A 15,473-nucleotide genomic window follows, 5' to 3' on the forward strand; every position below is an offset into this window, starting at 1 on the left:
TCTCTTCATCCACGGCCAAGATGAAAGGCCCCTGCTCCCCTCCTGGAATCTCTTCCAATGGTCAGAAATCCTACTGTTGCCTTTCCAGAGCCAAGGGGTCTGACTGTGGGGTCACCACCTCCCTGTGCTCTGTCCCTAATGCCCAGGCTTAACCGTACGGCCCCCACCCAGGCCTCCTGGCATCCCAGCCTCCAGAGCTAGCGCGAAATGTCAGGTGTCTCATCACACGTGATGCCCGACCAGACACGGGGTGAAGGGAAGAGAGGGTAGAGTCATCTGGAAGACCCGCCAATGGCCACACATGGCCCTTCTCATCTGGAAGACCCGCCAATGGCCACACATGGCCCTTCTCACAGGTACGGACTGAGATTCCCCCGTGAGTGCCGGCCCCGCACAGAGGAGCGTTTCTCGGCTCTACACTGAGGAATCTCCTCCAGGAGGCCCATGGCTCTGAAGGCCTCAGGTACATCCCAGCCATGCTCCTCTGGGCGGCTTCTGGTGAACATGAACTGAGCCATGTCTTTGCGGTGAGAAATGGTTGGCATTTCTCTGGGTCTTTGTCAGTCTTGTTGGGGGAGAGCTCACTGGCTGACTCTGTGCTCAGAGACAGGAGTAGGGCACGGGAGAGAAAGCGGGCCCTTAGACTCCACTCAGTCAGTATCAGTGCCCCTGCCATGGGCCCGTGCTAGGTACCAGGGACAAAGCAAATAGGACAAACCAGGCAGAACTCCCAGCCTCAAGAGGATGCAGGAGACCAACAGCAGCTATTACAATGGAGAGGAGCACAGAGGAAGAGGAGGGCCTGCAAAGGGACCCCGAACTCGTGCCAGCAGATCTGAGAAGGCTTCCTGGAGGAGGTGATGCCCCCCTGCCCCCGCTCTTGGAGGACAAGTGGGATTCAGCACCTACAGTATTGAATCCTGGAATCCTGAATCTTGAATACCTGGAAGACGCTGATGAGGGCCTGCGGGAAGTTGTCGAAGTTGCTGCGCCGCACCTCCGTGTCCTCGAAGTCGTACCTGCCCCCGAAGAGCTGCATGCCCAGCAGCGCGAAGATGATGATGAAGAGGAAGAGCAGCAGCAGCAGCGAGGCGATGGAGCGGATGGAGTTGAGCAGGGACGCCACCAGGTTGCTTAGAGATGTCCAGTACCTGAGGGCAGAGGGTCACAGGTGCAGAGGAGACGCGCCCCCTCCCTGCGCCCCCCTCCGCGGAGCCCCTGAGGTCTGGCCAGGCCAAGGCAAAGGCTCTGTCCTGAGGGGACGCAGAGGGAGAAGGGGCACCCTTGGGCCTCTGGGAGGCTCCAGGATGGAGGCCAGGCACCCACCCTTTCTGCCCATCCTAGCACTTCTCATGGTTTGTCATTTCATGTTCCTTTGTGCGACTGCCGGCTAACTTCCGGCCACCCCACCAGACTGTGGACCCCAGGAGAGTAAGGGCCACTTCTCTCCCTTGCACCCCTGCACACTCTGTGCCTAGCACAGTCCCCAGCTCAGGCGGCTGCTCAATAAACCCTGGGAAGCCGATGAGCCCGTCTCTGCTCCCTCCCTCTTTATTCTTTATTCTCCCTCCTCATTTCCATCTCGTTTCCCCGCTTCTCATTTCCTCTCATCTTCCTCCCCTTCCTCCTTCTCCCATACTCTCCTTGTCCTCTTCCTTCCCTCCACGCCACGTGCTGCACCCCTGCCCGGTATCCCTGCCCAGATGGTAAGAGGTAAGAGGGAAAAAAAAAATTAAGGAAAGAGGTCAAAACGGGAAAGCCATTTCTTTTAGGGAAAGAGGGACATCCTGGGCCAGAGGCCACCCATGAACTCGCCCAGACCCCAGACCACGGGAACGGAGCCCCTATGGAGCAGACCAGGCACACTATGGGTGTGGGGCTGCTGGGGCAACGCCCACTCTCCCAGCGCTCACTTGGTGATCTTGAAGATCCTGAGGAGGCGGATACAGCGCAGCACGGAGATGCCCAGGGGGCTCATAGCACCCGATTCCACTAGCAGGATCTCCAGGATGCCGCTGCACACCACGAAGCAGTCGAAGCGGTTGAAGATGGACATGAAGTACTGGCGCAGACCCAGCCCGTACATCTTCATCAGCATCTCGATGGTGAAGAGGGCCAGCAGCACGCGGTTGGCTACATCTGTGGGGTAGGGGTGGGGGGGCCAGCCTCAGCATCGCTCGCTCTCTCTCTCCCTGCCCTGTCTCCAGGCCATGACCTTGGCTGAGCCCTCCGCCCCAAACCCGCTCTCTGAGTTTCCAAAGCATCATCCCTTTTCCACTCTCAAAATCCATAAAACCTGGCGAATGTTTGCCCATTGAGGGAATGCTGATGTAAGTTTCTCAAATAAGCCATACCATGGCTACATCATGGCTGAGCCATACCATGTTTATCATAAGGGAGTTTCATTACTTTCAATTTGCCTTAAGTTAATTAAGCCCTGCCATAGTCTCATTACTGTACACGTCCTTCTCTCCTATTGGAGCCAACCTGTCCACCTGTGCTTTGCTCACCAGCCCCCCCACCCCTCCCTCACGAAATCCACTGCTAATGATCACTTCTCTTTCCTATGTGTTTAACTTCTCCTTTCAAATGGATTCTCCCATCACCATTTTTAAACGCCAGAGTCTTTCCAATTGTCCCTGTAGCTCCTGCCCCAGCTCTCTCCTCCCTATCACGGCCAGACTTCCTAGAGAGCTATTGGCTTGGATCCCTTCATTTCTTCCCACCCTGCCCTGCTCCATTTGCTCTCTAAGTCATACCTAACTGGGTCTAACTGGTTCTACATGATCATTCCACCAACAGGCTCTCTCAAGGTCACCAATGACTTCCAGGTCACTAAATCCACTTTAACCCTCATTTTTCCTGATCTCACAGAAGCCCTCGGCACTGTTGACCACTCTCGCTTTTTCAAATATTCTCTTTCCTTAGCTTCTGTAACCCTATATCCTTCTGGATTTCTTCTACTTCTCCTGCTTTTCCCAAGCTTCCTCTGCAGATGTAATTCTTTACCTAACCACTGGATGCTGGCCTTGGGCTGTGCATTTAGTATATTTATCCTCTGATGATCTGGAGATGTCTTCTAAGACTGTAGCTTCAGTGGCCATCCCTGCCAATGACTCCCAGATTTTAATTCTTCAACATAGACCTCTCCATTGAGTTCCAGACCTGTTTTGCCATCTGCCTCCTTGACATTTCCATTGGGATCTCTCAAAGGTACCTGAAACTCAACATGCCTAAGACTAAGCTGATGAGAACTGGAGTAGTACCCATCCTCCTGCACCCCCAAATATACTCAGCCATTGATTGCCTTCCCCATCTCAGTAAGTGGCATTACCATCCATTTATCTGCAGAGGCCAGAAACCTCAAGTCTCTGACTCCTTTGGGTGGGCGGTACTCAGACAATGCATCGGCAATGCTTGACACATTCAAGGAGCTCTCAAGAAGACTGGTGGCAATGCATGCATGCATTTTTCCCTACCTCCTTCCCATAGAAAAACACAGTCTTCTTTTCTACTTATATTCCTTCTTTAATTTTTTTCATCATTTTAAACACAGTGTCTTTTGTATTGTCCTACTACCTCAGGCTCCCAGGGTTGCTCATTCCTGTTGGTTGGGCTTGATACTTCTTCCTCCAGGTGGCCCTCTTCCTTATCTGTTTTGCAATTGTTTTGTTGTAAGCTCTTCTTTGGGAAATGCTTTTTCCCTGCAGGAATTCTGTATGCCTTGGTTTGAGAAGCATCCTTAAAGGGTGGCTTATGTTTGCTTCTGCTGGGCACCACAGGGTTTTCCCTTGCCTCTGACTAGTTTTTTTATGTTACTGCCTTAGCTTAGGATCCCTACACCATCTGGAACAGTGCAAATTGGAGCGCATACATATAGGGCACAGATTGGATTTCAATTTTTTCACCTGAGACATTTTTCCTTATTCCCAGAGCCTCCAGCATGGATAAACTTCCACCTTCTTTCCCTGGCCCGATGCGGTAAGATTTTTGCTTCCCTCACAAAGGGGTAACCCTAGGCTCTGGCTCTATCTAGGGGGTCAGTTCTGTTTCTCACCTGACCCAGGCTCTGGGCCCCTGTCTCCTGTCCCTGCCTGGGCATTAAGAACCCAACTGCCACTCTTTAGGGTTTAGCTCTAGGTCTAGAATATTCCTGGAAATCAATTCATGAGCTCATTGCCTTTGGCTTTCAGTTGTTTCTTCATTTCTGCCATCTAGATATTTCCTTGTCTTTCTTTGAAATATTGTTATTATGACCTAGGCAGCACTGCCACGTGTCTACAGTGGGGAGGGCACTTAGTTTGATCCGCCATGTTGGGACTGGTCTCCTTATTCTCTTAGTCTCTGCCTTTTCGCAGTTCAGAGCTCCACAGGCAGAGGAACATCTATCTTGGGGATGAGGCTGACTTGACTTCCACCAAAACTGATCCTTCGGAAATTCTGGTCTGATCGTGTTATATGGCTGCTGACAACTTTTCATTAGCTTCCCATCTCTCAAAGTTTAAAATCCCAATGTTTTGCTCAAGTACTTAAGGGCCTTGACATGCAAACACCCCTCCCACTGCTCTCAGTTACATAAGAAGTTCTTACAGCTCCCTGAATTCACCGTACTATTCTATATCCTCACATCTTTGCATGTGCTGTTCGTTCTGGGGGGATCCTCCCTCCCTTCCCTTTGACTGCTGGGGGGCACATCTACTGATTCTTTAAGGTCCACGGAGCTCCAACATTCCTCCCCTATAATTCTTCTCTTGCTGCCCCATATTTGCCTGCATGGTTGCCCTCCCTATGTGGACTTGACATTCTTCATGAGCATCTATCTTCTCCTCTAAATACACTCCTGGAATGCAGGAGCCTATTAATTCTCTCTGCATCTGCATTCACTGTCTATGCCTTACATATACCATGCATGCAATAAATAGCTGGTGAAAGACTGCTGTTTTGGCAGTAGAATTTGAACTTGGATGCTTGGAGTTCTAGATTGCTGGTGATCCTTATGCTCAGTATCCGAAATTGTAATCATTTGCCGAGACACCTGGGCTTCCCAACTGGCTACTGTTATTGCCCCTGGTGATGCCATGAGGAAAACAGTATTACCAGCCTCTGATTTCTAGAAAACAATGTCAATATCTCCATGACGTCTTCTGCCAAACCTGAGGTGCTACTACTGGCTGGCTTTGGCCATTGGCCACATCTGTCCCCTTCCTAGCTTCACTCTGTTGTGTCTCACCTTGCAAGTGGGTCAGCCACAGAGGCTGGTTGTGGTGCTCGGAGGCAATAGACAGGGTATTGAGGGCAACGACCAGGATCACCAGCCAGTAGAAGACTTTGGACTTGATCACGTCATGGCACTTCCAGCGAAAGATGCGGTTCCACTGCCTCCAGTGGCGACTGGGAGAGGAAACACGGGAGGGGGGAGGCAAAGAGCTGTTTTCCTCCGAGCTCCCTACCCCCCTTCTGGAATTGCTTTCCGACAGGCTCCAGCCTGTCTCCATCTGATCGCCCACTCTCTCCTCTGGCCACGCGGGAGACGCTAGCTAAGGGCGTGAGCTGCAGGGCCAGACTGATTTAAAATCTTGCCTTCTACTTGTGAAGCTCTTCCTCTTTCAAAGGAGAAAGAAAAATAATGATCCCAGGATTTAGAGATAATGCAAGCAGAATGCTTAGCACAGTGCCCGCCATACAACAGGGGCCCCCCACACACTTGCATTTTAATTAAAGCACACGGGGAGGGGAGGTACATTTTGTTCATTAGAAAAACAATTGTGTAATGGATTAGTCATATCTGGTGTTGTTGAGGGTGTGTGGAAAGGGCACTGCCACAATCATTGCAACATTTTTTGGAGAACAATTTGGCAGCATTGGCCAAGTTTTAAAAATATATATGCTTTGATCCAGAAATTCCATTTCTAGGAATCTGCCTGGTGGGAATGTTCATACGTGTGCAGGACTGTTCCTACAGCGCTGTCGGCATTGCCAAAACCAGCAAAGATTAATACTTTATGGTATATTCATCCTGTGGACTAACACTCAAAGATACACCAGACAAAGTTGAGCCATCCAGCCATGGACAGGCATGAAGGAAACTTGAAGGTCTATCACTAGTTGAAAGAAGCCAGTCTGAACAGGCTACATGCTGTGTGATTCCTAATATATAACATTCTGGAAAAAGCAAAACTACAGAAAGGATAACAACATCAGTTTTTAGTTGCCAGGCTGGGGGAGGAGGAATGAGGACACGAAGCACAGAGCGCTTTTAGGGCAGCGAAAATACTCTGAATGATCTTAGAATGATGAACCCATGTCATTACACATTTGCCCAAACCCACAGAGGGGACAGCACCAAGAGGGAGCCCCAAAGTACACCTCGGCTTTCTGGTGGGGGATGTTGATTAATGGGCAGTGCCTGTGTGCTGGCGGGGGGATATGAGAAATCTCTGTACCTTCTGTTCCATTCTGCCGTGAACCTAAAACTGCTCTAAAAAAATTAAAGTCTTAAAAAAAAAAAAAAAAGACACGCGCGTATGTATAAAGTTGCCCTAAATAGATATTTTTTAAGTTAAAAATATGTTACTTGATACTATGTATATCTTCTTCATCAAGTGTTTGCCAGGACCTCCTGTATGCTGGGCACTGTTCTAGGCTGGGTATCCAGGGTAGTTAGCATAAGGAACTCTGCATGTAAAAAGCCAAGCCAAACAAAAAACCCTGGCATGTGTGTGTGTGTGTGTGTGTGTGTGTGTGTGTGTGTTTGTGTAGAGAGAAAAGCATAGCAAAGGTCTTGAAGGGATACGCATCTGTTACCATGGTTACCTCTTTGAAGGGCAGTGGGGACCTTCATCTTTTCTTTGATGTATTTCTCTGTTTGATCTTCCAAACTCACAAGTGGGTATGAATTTGGAAAAGGAAGCAGCCAACCAACCAAACACATCTTCCTCTTGAGACAAAGACACTTGAGGTTGGAGCATCCCCTTGTCTCCAGACTCCTGGGGAGGCCAGCGTCCTTCCCGCACACCTCTCTGTGCTACCTCTTTGCAGCACACACCTTCCCTCTTCCTGAGCAGAGCTTTCCAGGACTAACTGTCCCACCAATGCCACTCTGATCACAGGGTAGCAGCCAGATTCTCTCCCTTGCCCCCTGGCAGGCTCCCACTTTCTTCCCGATGTAGTATATAATCAGGTCATCTGCTGAGTGTCCTAAAGGATCGCGAACATGACTCTAAGGTCCAGTAAATGGGGACCAGTAAATGGGTTCTAACTCCCTATCTCTGGGAGTTCTGAGGCTGGGAAGACTCTGGGGAGAAGGGGATACTCACACAAACTGAATGATTTTGTTCAAGCCCTCGATTTCATACAAGCTCTCTGTGTCAGAGCCTCCTTCATCCAAAGACAACTTCCCTGGGAACAAGAGAGAAAGAGTGGACCAGTATTCTGGGCCTCTCTGCGCTAGACACACCTGGAAAAGGGGCCATTGACTGGAGACATCTGTGACAACGGGCCTGGAACTTCAGGCCTGGATCCCTGTATGTTTGGGGCCCAAGAAAGAGCCCACACCTGGGCAGGGGGTGGTTATGGACAGGTAGCACGGTGCTTTGCACTCTAGGAAGAGCCCCGGGCACACCCAGATGCCATCATTTCCAGGTGTAAGGCTTTAGGCAAGTCACTCGCCCTTTCAGGGCCTGAGTTCTCTTACCGGCAGCACGGCAACGTTATACCGCTCCGTGGGCCTCCCAGGCTTGCAGGACTTTCCCTGACTCAGAGCTCCCAGTGGGCACTGACTGTGTGGGGCTGGGGAGGGCATGCTGACCATGCCTTTGGGCCCAAACCTTCTCTCAAGTCCTCAACGTCCATGACCTCGCCCTGCGTGATCCAGCTCATGTAGCCCCGCAGGTCCTCCTCCAGCTGCTGCTTCTCCCGGAGCTTTTGGAAGGTTCCTCTGGACTTGGCCTTCTCCCGCTCCTTGGTGAATTCCCTAAAGTGGAACAGGGGAGATGGGGGAGAGAGGAGGAAAGGGGCTGGAGGAGGACTGAGCGTCCCAAGGACAGAGAGACACATTCTGTGGCTGGGTGTGCTCCCGCCCTCTGGTCCAGGGGGTCACCTGGGGTCCAGGTGTCCTTCCAGGTGGTGGAGGGGCAGCCACTCTCCCTCCCCTCACCATCCCCCTCCCCCACACCAGGCAGCCTGCCTTTCTCATTGCTTTCTGCTCCTCCCATCTGATACTTCATTGTATCTCATCTTGGGGTTTCCTTGGATATTAAGGGTTAACCACATGACAGCCCGTTGCCCTCACAGAATCAGCCACGGATCTTCACATTCTCCATGCTGCCCAACCTTGAAGCTACCTGAGAAATGTAGCTGGGCTTATAGACCCAAACCCTGGAGGGAATTCTCCTGAGTCTAGAAGAAACCATGTGGTGGAAGGAAGGGACCTGAGGGCCAGTGAGCAACCCTTGGTCTCTAAGCAGGATCCGGGGGAGGGGGAGACAGGAGCACGGTGCTGGGCTTGTGACGTGAGCACCTCAGCCCTCAGCACCGGCCCCCAGGGGATGGGCCCAGGCAGGGGCTCTGGACCTTTCCATGCTGTGGATCCTTGGGTAGTTCCATAAAACGTATGGGTCCCTCCTCAGAATAATGTTGTGAAATACACAACATAAAACACCCTCACTGCAAAGGAATCGATTATGTTAAAATACAGTTACTGAACTATAAGGAAATTGTGATAAAATACCACATATGTTTCTTGATTAATTCATTAACTAACAAGGTCTGGTTGCCAACCTAACAACCATTACAGTTTCAAAGTAGTAGGGAGTGGAAGCACTCTTTGCAACATTTGTAATGGGACACGTAGTTTCTACTGGGACAAGTCAGAGTCACTGCTAGTAACACTACTGTGGCGTGTGGTCTCCAAGCCTGATAAAAGGAAACACTGAACTTCAATTAGAGTTAATAAAAAGCAAAGACCAGTTCTTCTTATTCAAGTTCATGGAACCCCCTGAATTCTGCCCACACAATGCCTGGGGGGAAGCTTCTGGGGTGGGGTGATGGCAGTGGGGAAGTAGGTGCATGGTCACTTCCAGACTGTCCGCTGGGGCTGGCGGGCGGGAGGCGGGGAGCCCTCCCAGAGAGAACCTCTCTCATTAATAATGACTCTCAGTACTTAGTGCTCATTATGTGCTCAATTCTAAGTGCTTTGCATGTATTAGCTCATTTTCTCCTCCCAGCGACCCTATGAGAGTATTCCTATTGGAAGGATGTGGACCCTGAGGCACAGAGAGGTTAGGTAATTAGCTAAAGGTCAGAGAGCCCTCAAGCGGTAGTGTAAGGATTTAAGCTCCAGGGCCCGGCACCTCACCGGAAGGCTACACTGACCCGTGATGCCAAGCATCAGCTGCCTCCAGGGGCAGGAGGCTGGGGTCTCAGGGCTTCGCTCAGAGGGAGTGGGGGTGCAGAGGGACCAAGGAAGAAAGTATGGGAGAAGGCTGGAGGAGAAGGAAAAAATGAAAAATTAAGGCGCTCCTACCTTTATCTTCAATATCCCCCTTGCTAACCTGGGAGCAGAGTCTTGGCAACAGGGATAAGTGGAGGTTCTAACCCCATCTCCCTGCCCTGGTCCTCCTCCTCCTCTCACTCCCCTTCCTTCTCTACCCCCGACTCTCTTTGTCCCTCTGGCTCTTTTCCTCCTTCTCTCCCCTCCTCCCGCCACCTGCTGCCCCTTCTCCCCCCCACCTTCCCTCCCTCTTCTCCTCTCCTATCCCCCCTCTCCTCCCAGCCGCCTGTGAGCTTCCTTACCCGCTCAGGACACCCAGCACCAGGTTGAGAATGAAGAAGGATCCCAGCAGAATGAGGGTGACAAAGTAGATCCAGGGCCACTCGTTCCCGATGGCATCGTTGACCTGGTCCAGACAGAGGTGTGAGTCCCATTCACACCTGAGCACTCACGTCCTGACCTGAGGACTCACGTCCCCTTCCAGACTCAGGATTCTCAGTCTCCACCTGACCCTGGGGGAGAAGGAGAGAGGCCATCTGGGCCCAGTGAGGGGACACTCCTCCCCGCAAAGCCCTGGGGCCTGGAGTTAGAAGGGCTTCTCAAAAGGAGCCTTGCTGATTGTCCACTTGGTCCAGACACGATTCACCCATTTCTCCCTGCAGCCATCCACGTCCCTGGCTCAGCTCTCTGAAACACTCTCCCCCAAGGGGGTTTCTTGACAGCTAAGACTTTTCAAAGTAGAAGAAGCACAAAGAATTCTTGGACTGAGCGTGGCCAGCTCGTTCATGAACAAGCTCTGTGACCCTAGACAAGTCACTTAACATCTCTGAGCATTATCCCATCTGTCCACGGGGATGATGCTCTGTGCTTGCCCCTCACAGACTCGTAGCAGAGGTGAAATAACACATGTGACAGGCCTTTGAAATGTTTGATAATTTGCTCCCATAATATGAGCTTACAAGAACTATTTGTACTAATCCTTTCTATTTGCAAAGCATCTGACAGTTTGACAACCTTTGCCTCAACAGGCAGTGTCACGTGTGGTTAAGAGTTCTGGGATCAGAGCCAGATGAATGAGTTCAATTCTTGGATCTACTGCTCGCTAGCTCCATAACTGCTGGCAAGTTACTGAACCTCTCTGAGCCTCAGTTTATTCATCTGTAAAGTGGGAACAATGTCTTCCGTGGTGGGAGGATTAAATAAGAAATGCAAACTAGCTCTGGATGACACCCAGCAAATAATATACTCCAACAAGGAAACTAATGTAGCATTGACCATGTTGTTGGCACTGTTACAATTTAGCTAATCTGCCTAGTAACCTGTAACTACCCTATGATGTAGTGGTATTTTTATTTTATAGGCAAGGAAAGTGATAGCTAGTGATATTTATATCAGAAAGCAGTCTTGCTCTGGGGCAAAATGGGACTCAAAGGGCCCTTCATCTCTCAGGAAATCTGAGATTCGAGGTCATCAGGAATGAGTCACCCATGGGCAGGTTTCGGGAAAAGTTAGAAAAGTTGAGACCAGAACCCCTGGATTCCTGGTCTCCACTCCTCACCCACCTCTTAGGTCCTGCACAGACAGGCTGTACCTTGGGAACTGCCCAGAGGATACTGGGGCACACACACTTGGAGACAAGAAGGGAGACATGCACCCTATGTAGGTTTCTCAGGGAGGGGTGAGAAGGAGCAGCGGACATTAGAGTCAGACCAACAGCACCACCTCTCCCCTTCCCCCCACCCAGTCCCTAGAACCTGGGGATGAAGGTAGGGGGCTCTGCAGCCGCGGGGGCCAGACCCACCCAGTAGAGAACGTCGGTCCAGCCCTCCATGGTGATGCACTGGTACACGGTGAGCATGGAGAAGCCAAAGTTGTCGAAGTGGGTGATGCCATGGTTGGGCCCCGGCCAGCCGCCCCGACACTCACTACCATTGATGGTGCACGGGCGCCCCGATCCTGTCCTGGCGCAGGGTGAGGGCTTCTCGTTCTCCACCGTGGCCACGATATCTGGAGGCAGAGGCAGTGCAGGCATCAGATTGGAAGTGTGGATGGACAAGAATGGAAGAAGAGCCATCTGCGATGACTGAAGACTAGGTCTAGAGCCCACTCAGCCGGAAATGTAAAGGAGTGCTCCCCGGGAGCACACGAAGCTGGAGGAGGAGGACTGCTGGGGCCCCGGCCGGCGGTGGGTGTCTACGGGCAGCCGCGATGGTATCTTGGGCCTTATGGCCTCATGAGAGGGTCGTCTTCAAGGATTAGTTTCCTATGAAGTACCACTTGTGTAGCAAGGGTAACGTGAATGTCATGTCTGCCCACAGAACTTTAAAAAAGGAGGCAGCGTTGTGGCTGGGGCGGAGGTGTGAGGGTGGGGCCACCCGTGTTCTGACTTGCGTTCTTTCTGGGAGCCACATGGAGATGTCCCAGTGGGACTGAGATGAGCTGCCCTGTGACATGAAGTTTTAGGGGCAAGGGTCTGCTCCTAGCAGGTGTTCCCAACCGGCTGCAGTCCCCTCTGTGTCCCTAGATGGTGCTCATATTGTCTCTAAAATCCTTCAGTGTCGATGACATCCTGGGTCCCCTTTTATCTTAGGACATTTTTGTCTCCTAGTATGTTCAGAGAATCGATGAGCTCATCAGAGCTGGAATGCCCTACCTCACCCATATTTACCAGGTTGGCTCAGTCTTCTAGAGATGGGAGAGGAGACATTGATGAATTCTGAGCTCTCAGTGGGTCCCTGACCCCTCAAGTCAGGTAACTCCCATCCCAGAAAGGTTTTGGAGCACCACTGGCCAGCACTGGTCAAGAATGCACGAGGACACCAGGTGAGACCTCCGGGTCTCAGATATGGAAGGTTGTGTTAAAAAGTCTCCTTTTCGGGGCTCAGTGGGTTAAAACCTCTGCCTTCGGCTCAGGTCATGATCCCAGAATCCTGGGATGGAGCCCCGCATTGGGCTCTCTGCTCAGCAGGGAGCCTGCTTCCTCCTCTCTCTCTGCCTGCCTCTCTGCCTACTTGCGATCTCTGTCTGTCAAATAAATAAAATCTTTAAAAAAAAAGTCTCCTTCTCTCTGTTTGGATAAGGCTCATTATAGGACTTAGATTGTTACGGAAACAGAAGGGGCTGAACTGGGAGAGAACTAGGAATGGAACCACCAAAAGCTCTATCAGAGTTCACTGCCTTGTCTTGGATTTGGACCTCGGGCTGCCTGTCCCCTTATCAGTGGGTCTGGGGAAGTGAGGAGTATCGTGTGACACTGTGGATCTTGGCAATCTTGTCCATCCTGGGTTATTCTGGTGAGTTCGAGTCTGGGCTTTTGGTGGGAGGAATTGTCCTAATAGAAGTCACCTCTTTCTGGTGCCATGTTCAGTTCCTGTAGACCCCAGTAGAAGTTAGGCTCCTAACTGAGATAGACCGACACCACTGGCTGACAGCACTGAGTCTTGGAGTGGGGGACCCACACCTTTTCAGGGCACCTACCTGGTCAAATAATTTTTTTTTTAATTTTTAAAGAAAGATTTTATGTATTTATTTGACGGAGAGAGAGCACAAGCAGGGGGAGCTGCAGGCAAAGGGAGAAGCAGACGCCTCACTGAACAGGGAGCCAGACATCAGGCTCGACCCCAGGACCCTGGAATCATGACCTGAGTTGAAGGCAAACACTTAACCGACTGAGCCACCCAGGTGCCCCTGGACAAAATTATTTTTATAAGAATGCCAAGACATTATTTCATCTCCCAGTCTTTCAATGAATGCAGAGTGGAGTTTTCTAGAGCCTACATGATGTGCGATTTCACAACAGACAGAACACAGAAGCAGCTGTGTGAATCCAGAAGATTCTATCAAGCCAACTCATTAAAGAGATTTAGACAAAATGTAAGACAGTACCTTTCTTTAAGTATTCTTGGTTTGGAAAAATATAGTTTTTTTTCATAAGATATCTATGTTCCTAAGTAACAGGCTTATCACTGTTCTTTGAAAATGAATTCATAAATTAATATTATGACATTTTCCTCAGTTTTCCTATCTATGGATATCAATGAATATCAGAGACTAAAGTTCATATCAACAAAGGCTCTTTGGGGTCCTTAATAATTTTTAAGAGTGTAAGGAGTCCTGGGGCAAACAGTTTGAGAACGGCTGCTTTGGAAGGCTTGGCTCAAGTTCATTTGAGCCTTCAAGGTATGTTCTCTCTGATGACCCTACAAATGATCCTTCAGCTCTTGGGTGCTTTCTTTGGATGCCCTTTAGACACCAATCTGTGGGGCCCTGCTTGGAGGGGCTGCTCAGATCAAAGCAAAAATAAGGGCTGCAAAGAAAAATACAAATAGAAATTCAGGCTTGTCCCAAGTCTGCATCTCAGTCCACAGCTGGCCCAGAAAGCCCAAAGATACCTCGCTGGTCCGGGCTGGGCGTACTGCAGATTAAACTGTGGCCCAGTTCTTGGCCCACTTCCCTTGATCATTGACCTTGGCAGACCTGTCCTTGTCCAAGAGCAACCCATTCCTCAGGGTAACTAACAGCTGTGGGAAGCAATGACCTAGTTGCGGGGTCCTTCACAGCTGAGGTGGCTGTGCCTCTTGAGTTGCCCTAGGGCCACTCCCTCCTCCCCACGGCCCTGCGAGCTCACCTGTCCCGATGAAGTAGCAGGTCTTATGCATCTTGCCTTTGAAGAGCTCCAGCCCGATGATGGCGTAGATGATGACCATGAAGAGGACGAGCAGGGCGATGTGGAACAGGGGCAGCATGGCCTTGAAGATGGAATTGAGGACCACCTGCAGGCCTGCAGAGGGGGAGCAGGGAGGAGGAAAGGAGAGTCATCTCCTCTCTTGGGCTCCTGGCCCTCCCTCTCTCTATATCCTGGGAAGCCTCGGGGACAGCAAGGTGGGAGGGGGTCCCAGGGCTGGGCAAGGGAATGGGCTGGGAAAGGAGGAAGGGCATCTGAGGGGCACTGGCACCCACTTGGCACCCCGGACACCAGCCGGAGGGGTCTGAGCACGCGGAAGGCTCTCAGGGCCTTGACGTCCAGACCAGCCCCTTTGCTGCTCATCGGGGCTGTGTTGCTTTGGATGACGTTAACCTGTTCCAGAATCACGGTGAAAACCCTAGAGTGGAGAAGAGGGAGAGAAGGGGGTCAGATAAGCCCCTGTTCTGGGGGTCTGGGACCCCGTGTCCCATCTGTGCTCAGGGGACACTGTGGAAAAGCCTAGCGGGGAGTGACAACTCTCATCGACCACTAACTCAGATTTGGTGGTGCCTGTCTGGAAAATGTCATTAGAAAAGATTCTGAGGCCAAGTTCAGACTCAGGGAAAAGAGTACTAGATCCTGCTGAGATGTCTGGGTGCCGAAGGGAGTTGAGGTCCACGTGCCACGGGGACTCACGGTCCCCGGCTGGGGAGCGGAGTGTACCCCATGGTGGGCTGAAGGTCACCAGCAGCGGTGCCCTCAGTGGGGACCCAGAGCAGAAAGCCGGAAGCTAGGTCTCTCCGTGAGGGTTGCTCGTGCTGTGCTTTCCGACAATGCCCTTTTATTTTCTTCCCTGCTCATCTGCTCCTCCTCTCAATTTACTCCAAGTCCCATTGTTGTTTGAAGGCCATCTCCAACCCTTCTTTATGAATCCTTCCTTTGACGACCGAACCCCTGGGACACTCTCCTGTGTCAGTACAATGAAGCACTGTGTGGTAGTGTCTTCTGACACTCCATTATTCTGTATACATCGGTCTTGGCCTCCCACCAAGGCAGCTCATTAAGAGCGGAGGCTGATTCACAGACATCTGTTTTCCCCCAGGGTGCCAAAGGGCAGCGTCGTGCTTGAATAGCCAACTCTGGAACCAAGATCGCCTGGTTTGAGTCCTGGCACTGCCGCTGGCTGGCTCTGTGACCGAGGGCTGGTTGCTTGACCTCTCTGAGCCTTAGCCTCCTTAAATGGGAAAACTGACATAGTTGAAGATCCTCAATGAGATGTTACATGTGAAATACATAGTA

The 15,473-nt window shown here is 51.1% G+C and overlaps 1 protein-coding gene across 2 annotated transcripts in view; it reads right to left on the reverse strand.

Moving 5' to 3' along the window:
• Nucleotides 1-15,473, reverse strand: part of CACNA1S (calcium voltage-gated channel subunit alpha1 S) — a 67,880-nt gene that overhangs the window by 34,309 nt on the left and 18,098 nt on the right. For both annotated transcript variants that reach the window (XM_059146380.1, XM_059146381.1), the window contains exons 4-12: nucleotides 14,450-14,592; nucleotides 14,118-14,270; nucleotides 11,292-11,497; nucleotides 9,793-9,896; nucleotides 7,827-7,972; nucleotides 7,317-7,398; nucleotides 5,231-5,391; nucleotides 1,914-2,139; nucleotides 944-1,151 (exon numbers count right to left, since the gene is read on the reverse strand). In XM_059146380.1, coding sequence (XP_059002363.1) covers nucleotides 944-1,151; nucleotides 1,914-2,139; nucleotides 5,231-5,391; nucleotides 7,317-7,398; nucleotides 7,827-7,972; nucleotides 9,793-9,896; nucleotides 11,292-11,497; nucleotides 14,118-14,270; nucleotides 14,450-14,592 — 1,429 coding nt within the window. The remainder of the gene's footprint in view (nucleotides 1-943; nucleotides 1,152-1,913; nucleotides 2,140-5,230; nucleotides 5,392-7,316; nucleotides 7,399-7,826; nucleotides 7,973-9,792; nucleotides 9,897-11,291; nucleotides 11,498-14,117; nucleotides 14,271-14,449; nucleotides 14,593-15,473) is intronic.

This window comes from Mustela lutreola, chromosome 14 (genome assembly GCF_030435805.1).
Source record: "Mustela lutreola isolate mMusLut2 chromosome 14, mMusLut2.pri, whole genome shotgun sequence".
NCBI classification, from domain to species: Eukaryota; Metazoa; Chordata; class Mammalia; order Carnivora; family Mustelidae; genus Mustela; species Mustela lutreola.